The sequence below is a fragment of the Miniopterus schreibersii genome (assembly GCF_964146895.1).
Source record: "Miniopterus schreibersii genome assembly, chromosome: 11".
NCBI classification, from domain to species: Eukaryota; Metazoa; Chordata; class Mammalia; order Chiroptera; family Miniopteridae; genus Miniopterus; species Miniopterus schreibersii.
This window is the reverse complement of record NC_138111.1, coordinates 43,083,751-43,095,973: the sequence shown is the minus strand read 5'-3', so window position 1 is coordinate 43,095,973 and position 12,223 is coordinate 43,083,751. Positions and strand designations below refer to the sequence as shown.

Below are 12,223 nucleotides of genomic sequence, written 5' to 3'. Positions count from 1 at the left end.
AGATCCTTCATGAAATAACATTAGAACAGTGGTTTTCAAACATTAGTTTACATCAGAATCACATGAAGGGCTTGTGAAAACACATAGTCCTGGACCCCGCCTCCAGAGTTTCTGATTTAGTATCTTTAACAAGTTCCCAGATGCTGCGGATGCTGACCTTAGCCCCACTGAGAACCGCCGCTTTAGGTTGTTCAAGAATGGTCCTGCTTATCCTTCCTAGTTCTCTCCGGGGTAGACTGTCTAGACTTACAGAAGAAGAAGGTCCTCTCCCATGCCTTAGAAGGCACTCGCCCTTGAACCATATATAGTTATAGAACATGGAAAACTAAGATTTAATATGAAGAAGCAGAATTGATAGAAATCTTAGCATATATTTATAGATTAGGAAACAAATTAATGAGAAAAGAAACGTTCCTCTAAGTCAGAGGAATTCTAGGTACATACTTCCCTAGATTTTTTTTTTTTTTACAAAATAAATTATTGGAGAGAAATATTAAGTGGTACCTTGTCCTTTTAGTGTTTGGTTATAAAAAAAAAAACTAGTGGAATTATAGGCTTAGTTATGCAACATGAAGATTTATAGCTTATATATTTAGTTAGAACATTTCATACTACTAAGACTGTTTATAGTTTTTCCTAGAGGAATAGGCACAAACCATGGTTAAGCTGCTGAGTTTAATTTTTTTTAGCACTTGAAAAAAAATGTACAGTAGTTTGAACACTCAGTCTTTGCAAACCTCCATTGAGGTCAAAGATTTCATTCATAGGTACAAAATTAGTTTACAAATTTTTTGGCAATTTCATCTTAGTAACCCGTTTTATCCTATTGCCATTGTCCCAACCATTGAAAAAGTTTACAATAATTTACATAGAAATATTTTCAAAGTGCTTAAGAATATTGATTGTTCTCTGGGATATTTACAGGTGGCCTATACAATGTATATACAGGTGGTATACACTATAGCACAAGTTTCATTGCTGGAATATGGCTTTCTAGGGAAAGTGCATATTTGGCCAGAGGTGGCAATACTGTCTAGAAATTCAAGGGTTACAGGTAACCACATCCAAAGCTGAAGCAGAATGTGGACAGGAGTATTTATGAAAGTCATATAAAAATGGTCAAGTACACAAGCTTGATCCACGCAAAGATATCTTGATGTTCTTCCAGGCTGGAGGAAGAAAGAGACTTCAGCTGCTGGCTCGGTTACCATTCCAAATTGGGGAATTATTGGTTTAGACCTCAAAGGTCGAGACATGTCTCAGAAGTCAAGCTAGATCATCATCTGTGCTTACAATTGATATCTGTGGAAAAGAAAAAAATAGAGAGTGAGCTTGGTGATCACTCATTGGTAGCAACTCTTGTCTCTAAAATGGGCCTTGCTTTTGAGTTGATCATTCAGAAATCAAAGGTGCACAGAAGGGAAGTCAGATCATAATAGTATTGAGTTGTGTCAGTAATGCATTTTAACTTGAATTTAACTGTATCTATTTGATAGAGGAAATAGTGTGACTGATTCTGCCTGTTCTGCTTAATGATCTTAAGTCCTGGAGAAAAATATGAAAAGACACACATGTGCCATGAATTGGCTCCCATTCTTTGTGTTACCAGAGAGCTTGAGAGGAAGGGCTCAGCACTTGTTTTGGTCAGACTGTTCCCTAAGCAAAGGCCAAATACTCCATTTGGGTTTCAACTAAAGAACAAGTGACTGAGTCTACTGACTTTAAGCCAACTTGTCTATATATGATATGCTAATTTACTTATTTATAACAGTTCAAAAAGGAGCTACTTGGTTCATGCAAATATTTACATATAGTTTCTATAACCAAAAATATCTCCAAGAGTGTAGTGATGACCTGAAGTCGACTGACTTGTCATTCAGTATGGGGCAGATGCTTATCAACTGACTGACTTACGTTCTAAGAGGCTAGACTGTCTAATCTCCAGTAAATGAAACATTTGGTGGGTCCAGGATTCTACTGGCTCTTCCTAGCCCAGGCAGCCCATAGCTTGAGTTTGAAGTCTCTTTTCCAAACAGTCGCACTGCAAGCCACGGCACCAAAAGACACAAAGCTGACTTACTGCTGGGTACGTGTGTCCAACAGAAGCACTGTGTCTACCAATGTCTATCGACAGGTCCTCTTCAGTGGTCTTCAGGTACACAGGATTGTCAAAGTTCATGCTTTTCATGTTCTTGTGTTGCCAGTTCCGCCACATCAAGTAGCCACCTACTGCTGCCATTGCTAAGAGCACTGAAAAAAATCAAAAGGTCACTAAGCAAGGTTTAGTCTCAAAACACAGAGCAAAGATCATGCTCACAGATCCATGATAATTGACATTCGTAAAACTTTCTCATTTTATGAAGCTGGGATAACTAGAAGTCAGAATATAATTGAGCCAGGAGCTTGAAACGAGCTCAGACCAGTGGTTCAGTGATATTCCATAGACTGGCGCTGAGCTCTGCACATCGGTCTGGGCAAATGTAGTGTCTTGGGCCCCTCCTCAAGCTGACTGAATTAATATTGCAGAAGGTTCCGGAGAGTTCTTCAAGTGGTCCTCTTACTCTGTTAGCTCAGCTTGGAATCCAGTAATTTAGGATAAGAGGCCATTATAGCACAGTGCCTTAGAATTCACATCCCTAATTAGTAGCTTTAGAGGCTCATCTTCCTGAGTTTGAAAATTCTTAACTATTTTTAATCTACTCCCTTCAAGTCCTATAGTTCTCCAAGAAAGCATTTAAGCACTGTATCTCCTCTGTATGAAGCATTATATATTTCAAAGGGGAATAGAACAGTGCTCTTTACTTAAAGGAGCGTACTGGGAAAGGGGGTAAGTCAGACTAACCACTCTGAAGTAGAAAGCAATAAGCACCCTTCTTCATGTAATAGTTGAACATAATTTATCACTGCCAGTCACTGCGTGAAGGAGACCTCTAAAGAGAAAGGCATGGACTCTCAACTCAGTGTACCATGTTGGGGAGGGAGCCAGTGTAACTCAGTGTCATGAGTGCTATAACAGTACCAGGGGCCATGGGAGGGGTGACTCTAACTTAACTACAAATGCCCATTTGGTGTCTAACAAGTTCATGGGATCCAGATATATAAAGAATCTACTTACAGAGGGGAAGGATGGCCCAGGCAGCAGAAGTTCCTTTTGGGGGAACACTGACCTCTGATACTGCTGTGGTCACATTGATCCCTACAGGGGAATAAAAAGAATCGGTTTAGAAGGATCTGAATTCAGACTTAGAAATGTTCTCGTCAGGTAGAGAACCTCACATGGTTGCATCCATCACTCATTGTTCAGTATCTACTACAATTGTGTACCAGCAACAACTGATGTAAAACTATGTGAGTCACATGCTGTAATAGCCATTTCATTATCATTTCTCTAACACAATTCTTAGTGAGTCAGGTCAGGCTAAGACTTGCAGCTTCTTAGTCTTTAAAGTTTAAATGTAGGTTACCAATTGGGGCAGAACTAGTAGTTAAAGGCTATATTAATTAACAGATACAAAGTGTGGCTGTTAGTTGAGATTAATGGTTTGCAGTACTGAACCCAATACCTCCAGGAACTAGTCCACTAGTTGGTGAAATTTCTGTTGTGTTGGTATCTTTTGTCTCACTGTAAATCATAGTAGTTGCAGTACCTGAATCATAAAAACCAAGAACCTGGTCAAGGCCAAAGTTCCAGAGTGTCTAGCTGTTTAGTCCAGACAAGCCCTGGGATAGGCTATTTTAACTCCATGAGAAACAGACAAACTACTGCTGAACTAAGTTGCATGGTAGATGTGTCAGAACTGGGAGAAACAGCAGTCTTCGGACAAAACCAGACACATGAGACTTTGGGCAGAAGAGGCAGTATTTGAAATCTGACAGTTCAAAAGATGCCACACTTCCTGACCCCTCTAGGCAATGTCCAGGCTCCTGAAAGTTACAAGAAATGCTCTTGAAAACATTACCAGGCAAGCTACTCTTATCGCCAGGTTGTCTTGCAACTACTTTCTCAGTACACTGAGCTAGTCCCTGCAGGGACTCAGTATTAAACTAATAAAAACCTCACAGTATGAGTTCCTTGCTCACAACATACGCATTTAATTTGCCACTTAATCAAAAGCTAAGAACAGAAGACTAAAATGTAAGTTTGATTTAAGCACGAGTTTAGGATGGTGTCACCCACTGGGGCCATGAGGTCTCCTGTAACCATAACCACCTTTAAGCATAATTTCAGGCCTCTCTCTTTGTAGGAAGATGTTAAGGCTTTGTTCTATTTATCTGCAAGTTGGCTAGCTCAGAGTTGTTATGGGACTAATTGGCACAAATCAGTACAAGGCCTGTTAATACTTTGACTGAAGTGTCATCTATAGACTCATCTAGTGTTGAAATGAGTTAAAAGTCAACTGTGAAGTAATGACATGAACACCTGGTAGGCAATAGTACCAGCTGTGTTCTCAAAGCTATTCCAAGAGTTAGTTAAATCAGAATTCTTAAAATTCAGGCTAGTTTTTTATAGCTAGTGTCTTATTCTATTGCCTGTTGTATGTCCTGCTGGTGGTTGAAAAGTAAAAAGCCTTACTTTGGCACTCCCGGCCATTTGCCTGTAGATTGTACCCACTGGGACAGGAGCAGGTGTATTTTGGAGAGTGATCACTAATCTGCGGTGCTGGCAGGCAGAGGTATTCACATCCTCCGTTCTCCATGTCTTCTTCACACCAGTTTTTACCTGGTCAGGAACAAAAGTCCTTTAAAATATGTACTCCAGTGCCTGTTATATACATCAAGTCCTGTTCTAGATGCTGAAGACATGAGTCTTTTTCCCCAAGGAACTTAAACCTGTCTGCTCTGCCCAACCTTCAAGTTAAAATGATACCAATGAAGAATAAATATAAGGGTACAGAGAGCATGCTCTAAGGACACCACAGATCCAAAGAAACTTCTTGGAAGTAGAGCAAGAGTTACACCTTAAGCAGATGGTGAGGGAGCAGGCGGGAATGGAGGCGAGTGACCAGGAGGAGCACTAATTACTGGTTCAAAGCATAAGGTAAAGGCTCAGAGGAAGGAGATGAGCATGTTCTCCTGGCTTTGTCTTGCCTCATTCCCACAGAGTGGAAGGAACCCAGCTATATGGAAGTTTAAGGGTTTCATTCATTCATTTTTATACATGCACCCACCCAACCACCATATACACACAGTTCTCTTTTGCCTAATCAGCCTTCCTCACTCAAGCTCCTGGTAACCATGAATCTGTTTATTCTCTCTCTAGTTTTCCCTTTCCAAGATGTCATATAAATGTAGTTACACAGCATGTGTTCTTTTCAAACACTCTCCTTTCATTTAGCAATATTAAGATTTGTGAAGTGTACCGAACTGCGGCTTAGTCATTGTATTTCCCTAATGCCTAAAGGTTTTGATGTACTTATTGGACATGTAGAGCTTCTTTGGAGAAATGTCTACTCAAATCATTTACACATTTTTTAATTGGAGTATTTGCTCTTTTTTATTTTTGAGTTGTAAGAAAGAGCCCTTTATATATTCTGCATAATAGATTCTTACTGGCTTTATGATTTGCAAATATTTTCTCCCATTCTTGGGTTGCCTTTTCACTTTTTTGAAAGCATACTTTGAATCCCAAAATTTTAAAAAATTCTGATGAAGTTCTCTTACTTTGAATCTCAACATTTAAAAAAATTCTGATGAAGTTCTATTTACCTATTTCTTCTGTCACTTGTGTTTTTGGTATCATATATTAGAAACCATTAACCCAAGGACATAAAGATTTACTTCTACGTTCTTTCTTTTTTTTAAATGAATGTGCTTTAGGGCCACTAGAAACTGCGAGCATTCTATTCTATGGATTCTAAAGCTTAGTCTTTTTCAACCTATATCTCCAGGCCTGGAACTGTACCTGTCACTTGATAGAATTTTAAAAAATTTATTTATTCCCCTCCCCCCTCCCCTTTGGCAACCATCGGCTTGTTCTCTTCTGTATCTGTGGTTTGTTTCTGTTTGTTCATTTATTTTGATTTTTAGACTCCACATATAAGTGAAATCATATGGTCTTTGTCTTTCTCTGACTTATTTCACTTAGCATAATAAGATGATGTTGAGCATCTTTTCATATGTCTGTTGGCAAATATTTTCATTCGTATGTTGTCTTGGGAGGTATTATAAAGATATCTCACAGCTTCTTTATTCATCTACTGATGGATATCTAGGTTGCTTCCATATCTTGGATATTACTAATAATGTTGCAATGAACATAGGGATGCATATATCTTTTTGAATTAGTATTTTTGTTTTCTTTGGGCAAATACCAAGACATGGAATTACTGGATCATTTGGCAGTTCTATTTTTAATTTTTTGAGGAATCTTCATACTGTTTTCCATATGGCTCTACTAATTTACAATCCCACCAACAGCGCACAAGGGTTCCCTTTTCTCCACATCCTCACCAACACTTGTTGTTTGTTGATTTATTGATGATAGCCATCTGACAGGTGTGAGGTGATATCTCATTGGGATTTTTATTTGCATTTCCCTGAAGATTAGTGACATTGAGCATCTTTTCATATGTCTGTTTGCCATTTGTATGTTGTCTTGGGAGAAATGTCTACCGAGGGCCTCTGCCCATTTTTTAATTTGGTTGTTTGGGTTTTGTTTGGGTTTTTTTGGTGTTAAGTTATACGAGTTCTTTATATATTTTGGATATTAACCCTTTATTGGATGTATCATTTCCAAATATTTTCTCCCATTCAGTAGGTTGTCTTTTTGTTTTGTTCACAGTTTCCTTTGCTGTGCAAAAACTCTCTAGTTTGATGTTAAAAGTTTCATTTAGATAGAACCAGTCAAGTATTTTGGGGAGACAGTATGGCCAGATGTGTCTGAGCATCGACACAATCCTATACAACATGTGTCATAGGGATGGAGGAAGGGAAAGTTCGTGGCGCTTTGGAGGCTAGTGCCATAGTCTTAGCAAGAGGGAAGGAAGGCCAAGGGGATATGGAAAAGACTGAAATAAAAGACTGAACATGGAGGGTTGGGAGGGAAGGTAAGAGCTGAAGTCCTGAAGCTCTTTTACTAGGAAGTCAGAAATAAAATATACCAAACACCAGGTGTGAAGTGTTTGGTAGAGTATAGAAGGGAAAAGTTCCATTTTAGAGCAAGTTGAATTGCTAAAGAGTTACTGATACCCGGCAGGTACTGTGTCATGCTCCTGCCCTTAAAGTAGCCATGAAGGGTCCTGCTTCCCCAGGTTACCTGATGGCTGTACAAGTTCATGATAGACAATGATGTCTTGGGCATCATTAAGGTTATTAACCAGAGTGGCCAGCTCCGACCCTGTGAATTTATTGGCACCATAGACGGCTTCATTTTCCCCATCTATCCAGTAGACACGATCCTAAAATAGAACCCCCAAATTAGCACATACATGTAAGATTAGCACAAGTCTCTATCTAACTAAGGTCATTATTATTTACTGGCAATTTAATGGGCCAAGTTTATTTAAGGCTGGTCTGGGATACTCAGTGTAAAACTATAAGAGAAGCAAGTGCAGGTTCCTTAAAGTGCTACAAAGACTCAGCATTTAACTTAGGTTTTAAGTAAAGCAGCTTCTCAGGTCATGCTCCTCTGCCCTTCCCTCCTTCCCCCATGCCTTCTCCTTCTCCCCAAGGGGCTACAGTAACTATAACTTAGACGTGAGGCACGGGTCTTACCTCAAATATCGTCAGTGCGAGAGGATGAGCTAGGAACTCCAGAGACTTCAGCACTATCCTACGATCCTGGCCATTCAGGTCCACACTGGATAACATGTGCAACTTGGAATCCAGCCAATAAAGACGGCTCTTTATAAGGTCTAGGCAGGAGAAGAACTTCATTGTGTGGTAAGTCAGCATTGCTCTGGCTCCCATTTAAAATATCGAAGGAATCCAATATTCAACTTTCATGGTTCCTGCTCCAGCAGGGATTCTTAATGGGATCCCACAAATCTTGTGAAACAGCATACCAAATCTATACATGGATTTTGGGAAACGAAAGGGGTACCTAATATTCTCAAAGTAACTGACTTAAGAAATGTTACTCATGTGATAGAAGTTTTAAAAGAAGCTATCATTTTGTTGCTCTCTCTTTATGAGCCAGAAGAAAACTGTTATAAGCCCAGCAATTCAGGAAATGCTAAGGCACCTGGGCCAGGAGTATCTAGAGTGAGAGTCCCTAAGACCCACAATTCACTGAATTCATGTAGATATTAGGCCCAAATGGACATAAAAGCTAGTAATTACACAGTATGTAATTTAAATTCATCATTCCATTTGTATTGCCCAGTTATTTCCATCCAAAATCACTGCTATAGGATTGTCTGCTATAGTCCAGAATTAACTATGGAGATCAATTAAAGCTCAATGAAGGCTGTAGAATTGGTGGTCGATGTAGGAAGAACATACATACCAAGTGTAATTCCATTAGGCCATTGGATATCCACTGCCACCAGTGGCCGTCTGTCAAATCCATTCATTCCTGCTTTTTCTATTTTAGCTGGTTCACCCCAGTCTGACCAGTAAACGAATCTGGGAAGAATTAAATTAGAAACAAGCTTCAGTGGTTTAGAATGAATAAAGTTGTAGCTTAGGACAAACATTCAAAGAGTGAACAGAAAACTCTAGGGATTGATTATGACAAATAATCACTCCTTAGGCTATAAATTATGTTCTGTATAAACAAAATTAACATTGAGAATCTACAAGCTCATTTTCACTATATTGATGTTTTTAAGTCAGCCAATGGTCACAGGTTATATATTCCATTTTTAAAAGGCCGATTCTTTCAGAGGAGTGAAGATGACTGTTAAGTTTTATAGCAGGGGTAGCTGACTATGTGCTGGTGAGGTTGCAATGGGGCCATTTTTGATTACCTCAGGCTTAGCTTCCTTAGCTGTTTTTTGTTGTTGTTTTTAATGTTATTTAGTGGCAATTTATGAAACCCCTCAGTGAAATGTTTCTAGCGAGGTCTGTTGATTTCAACGGCACTTTTGGACAACTTGCACATTTAGATAAAAGTCTTGGGGTAATGTGGTTACAAAATCCTCACAACTCATGCTAAGACTTAGGTTTGATTACCAAGAGCTAACCTGACAAAGCATTTAGGCAAAAATTTCCTTATGTAGAAGCTAATTGGGTACAAGAGCTCAGATACACCTTTTGGTGTACATCAAGTCAAAAACATTGTTTCCTTAACCAGCACTCATATTGCCCTGGGAGGACCTGTCATATAGGTGGCACCATGACATCTTGGGCCAGACAATTCTTTCTTGTGGGTGGCTGATATGTCTGGGTATTTCAGTTCTACTTCAGGCATGAGGAAAGCTCCTGGCCAATGCAGACAGCATCCAAAAGGTTATATAGTGCAAAATACAGAATACAAACCCAGATAAGGGGTCCACAGCTATGGAGGCAGGCTCTCTCAAGTCAGAGTTAAACAGGAGCTTCCTCTTGGTTCCGTCCAGGGTAGCTACTGAAATAGTCTTAGAAGCCGCGTCAGTCCAGTAGATGGTCTTGTACACCCAATCAACAGCGATGGCTGCAGGATTATAGACATTGTCGATCATTTTAACATGTCTACCAACTTTGTCATCAAGTGAGGCACTGAAACAGAGTAGGTCACAAGAAATTTCAGAGTTTGACACCATCGGAGCCTGGAGAACAGACTTTCTGCTTACAAAATGGTCCACAACTTTGTTTGGAAAGAACCCTAGTAACACTGCTCACCACTCAATTGATTGAATCGTGCTGCTCACTGATATTAAATTAACAATAACGTAGGTTATCTAGTTGCTGTATGTATTCTATATACAAGACCCACACACTTCTAAGTGAAGCTATTGATTTCAGTACCCATCATCTGAGTTTCTACAGTTCCCATTAAGAAAAAGCTGCACTGCCCTGGCCAGTGTGGCTCAGTGGTTGGAGCATCAGTCCATGCAACAAAGGGTTCAGTTCCTGGTTAAGGGCACATGCCTGGGTGCAGGTCTGATTTCTGGCCCAGATTAGGGTGCCTATAGAGCAGGGTACATTGGGAGGTAGCCTATCCATGTGTCTTTCTCACATCAATGTTTCTTTCTCTCTCCCCCTCCCTTCCACTCTCTCTAAAAATCAATGGGGCCCAGCTGGGTGTGGCTCAGTGGTTAAGCATCCACCTAGGATCCAGGAGATGCGGTTCGATTCCTGGTCAGGGCACATGCCCGGGTTTTGGGCTCAATCTCCAGACGGGGGAGAGCAGGAGGCAGCCGATCAATGACTTTCTCATCACTGATGTTTCTCTCTCTCTCTCTCCCTCTCCCTTCCTCTCTCTGAAATCAATGAAGATATATTTTAAATAAATAAATAAACAAACAAACAAATAAATAAAATAAAAATCAATGGGAAAAAAATCCTTGGGTGAAGATTAACAAACAAGAAGGAAAAAAAAAAGAAAAAAGCTGCACTACCATTTCTATTTGTAGCAACCATAAACAGTTCTCAATTAACTGTAGAGAAAGAGGAATACACAGGAGAAATTAAAATGTCATGTTATATTCATGGCTGTAGCCATCTTTTGCTTCATAGGTAACTGTTCATTTCTAATGAGGAACTGATAGTAATTTAAAAGTTAAAGAATCCATGTTGAGATTTACTATTTCCAGCTAATTAGATGTTAGACTGAGACAAGAGAAATTCATCCAAACCTTCCCAAAGGACAAGTGACAATGACTTAGGCCAAGACACCAAGAATGGAACTGAAAGTTACCTGAAGATGGCCTTTTGGCTTAGATCAGCCCAGAATAGTTTCTGAGCAGCAATGTCAGCATCGAGGGCCACGGTGTTTCTTAGCTGTTCAACTAGTTGGATATATTCTTTCCTCTCTAAGCCAATCTTCCTGATGTCTCTTCGATTAGTGAAAATCAGACTTGGCTCTTTGCCTGCAAGACACGAGTCAAGTTTGTTTAGTTTTGCTGTAAGAGGGCAAGGGCCTTCTAAGTTACCTCCCCCCAACAGAGCAGCACTTAAAAAGGGAAGCCACTACTGAACACCTCAGGAGTACTTGTGCCAGAGCCCGTGCCCTGGAGACTTGCAAGTGCTTCCCACTGCTTAAGAAGGCAGTTCTGAAGTCTCAGCATTCAACAATAGGGCAGCTGGTGAATAAGTTACTTATTTGAATTGCACTCCAGTTTCGGAAGCAGAAAGTAAGCAAACCTGGCAGGTACTCATGGTATCATGTGCAAAAGGAATCGACCAAGGCAGGAATCTGGGCAAATGAACTCTATTTAACCTATGACAGAGAATGCACTTTGAGTTTAGTAGCATTGCTCTCAGGCACTATTTTGATTTCATATTTAGTTTGACTATTATAGTCATTGGCTGTACCTTTCATAAGCATTTACTCATAAAGGTACCAGAGCAACACCAGTCCAAGTCCATTTACCTACAGCCTTGCACACACCGCTCGCGAGATCCATTTGATAGCCACGACTACATTCACACTTGTATCCGCCTTTTAAGTTGATACAAATTTGACTGCAGATTCCCGGATTTTGGCATTCATCAATATCTAGGAGGGAAATTAGAATTAGTCTTGCTGTTCCTGGATAACCTACAGAGATAGACTGTCCTTTCCCATCACCCCCAGGGCTTAGGCTCTCTTCTTTGACTCACCTCCACAGGTTTTCCTATCTATCAGCTCAAACCCTGCTGCGCAGTCACATTCGTAGCCTATAACTAGGTCTCTGCAGATATGGGAACATCCACCGTTATTAACCAAGCATTCATTTACATCTGAAATAAAAATGCCAAGTAGAGTTATTTGATAACTTATTTCAAATTGATATTTGTCGTATTAACATTTAAAATCCAGGCTATGTGCAATAACTTCTTATCTAGTTTGTCTGGTCAAACCTATGATTTTTTCCAAGCTCTAATAATTTTTCCTATAAATATGCATCTTAGAGTATACTGGGGGACTAATAGACCCCATCTCCTTGGCCACTTGGTTAACCAGGCTTTAGTCAAGTTTCTCTATTACTGATCAGTTATCTTTAAGGAGGTAAATTAGGAACTAGTTTGTCACTGCTTGGGCTCTTAAGTCATAAAAACCACTCTTGCCCATCTGGCATGGCTCAGTGGTTGAGTGTCTACCTATGAACCAGGAGGCCGTGGTTTGATTCCCAGTCAGGGCACGTGCCCGGGCTGTGGG

General features: G+C 40.0%; 1 protein-coding gene across 8 annotated transcripts in view; it reads right to left on the bottom strand.

Annotated features, from left to right (window-relative positions):
* Window positions 1-661: 661 nt before the first annotated feature.
* VLDLR (very low density lipoprotein receptor) overlaps window positions 662-12,223 on the bottom strand; it is a 29,749-nt gene continuing 18,187 nt past the window's right edge. For 5 of the 8 annotated variants that reach the window (XM_081152124.1, XM_081152121.1, XM_081152119.1 and 2 more), the window contains 12 exons: window positions 11,686-11,805; window positions 11,456-11,581; window positions 10,781-10,952; window positions 9,421-9,639; window positions 8,447-8,565; window positions 7,714-7,853; window positions 7,256-7,397; window positions 4,574-4,720; window positions 3,564-3,647; window positions 3,116-3,196; window positions 2,081-2,250; window positions 662-1,302 (listed from right to left, as the gene is read on the bottom strand). In XM_081152124.1, the coding sequence (XP_081008250.1) occupies window positions 1,267-1,302; window positions 2,081-2,250; window positions 3,116-3,196; window positions 3,564-3,647; window positions 4,574-4,720; window positions 7,256-7,397; window positions 7,714-7,853; window positions 8,447-8,565; window positions 9,421-9,639; window positions 10,781-10,952; window positions 11,456-11,581; window positions 11,686-11,805 (1,556 nt within the window). In that variant the 3' untranslated portion in view covers window positions 662-1,266. The remainder of the gene's footprint in view (window positions 1,303-2,080; window positions 2,251-3,115; window positions 3,197-3,563; window positions 3,648-4,573; window positions 4,721-7,255; window positions 7,398-7,713; window positions 7,854-8,446; window positions 8,566-9,420; window positions 9,640-10,780; window positions 10,953-11,455; window positions 11,582-11,685; window positions 11,806-12,223) is intronic. The other 3 variants (XM_081152123.1, XM_081152122.1, XM_081152126.1) reach the window with 1 other exon arrangement.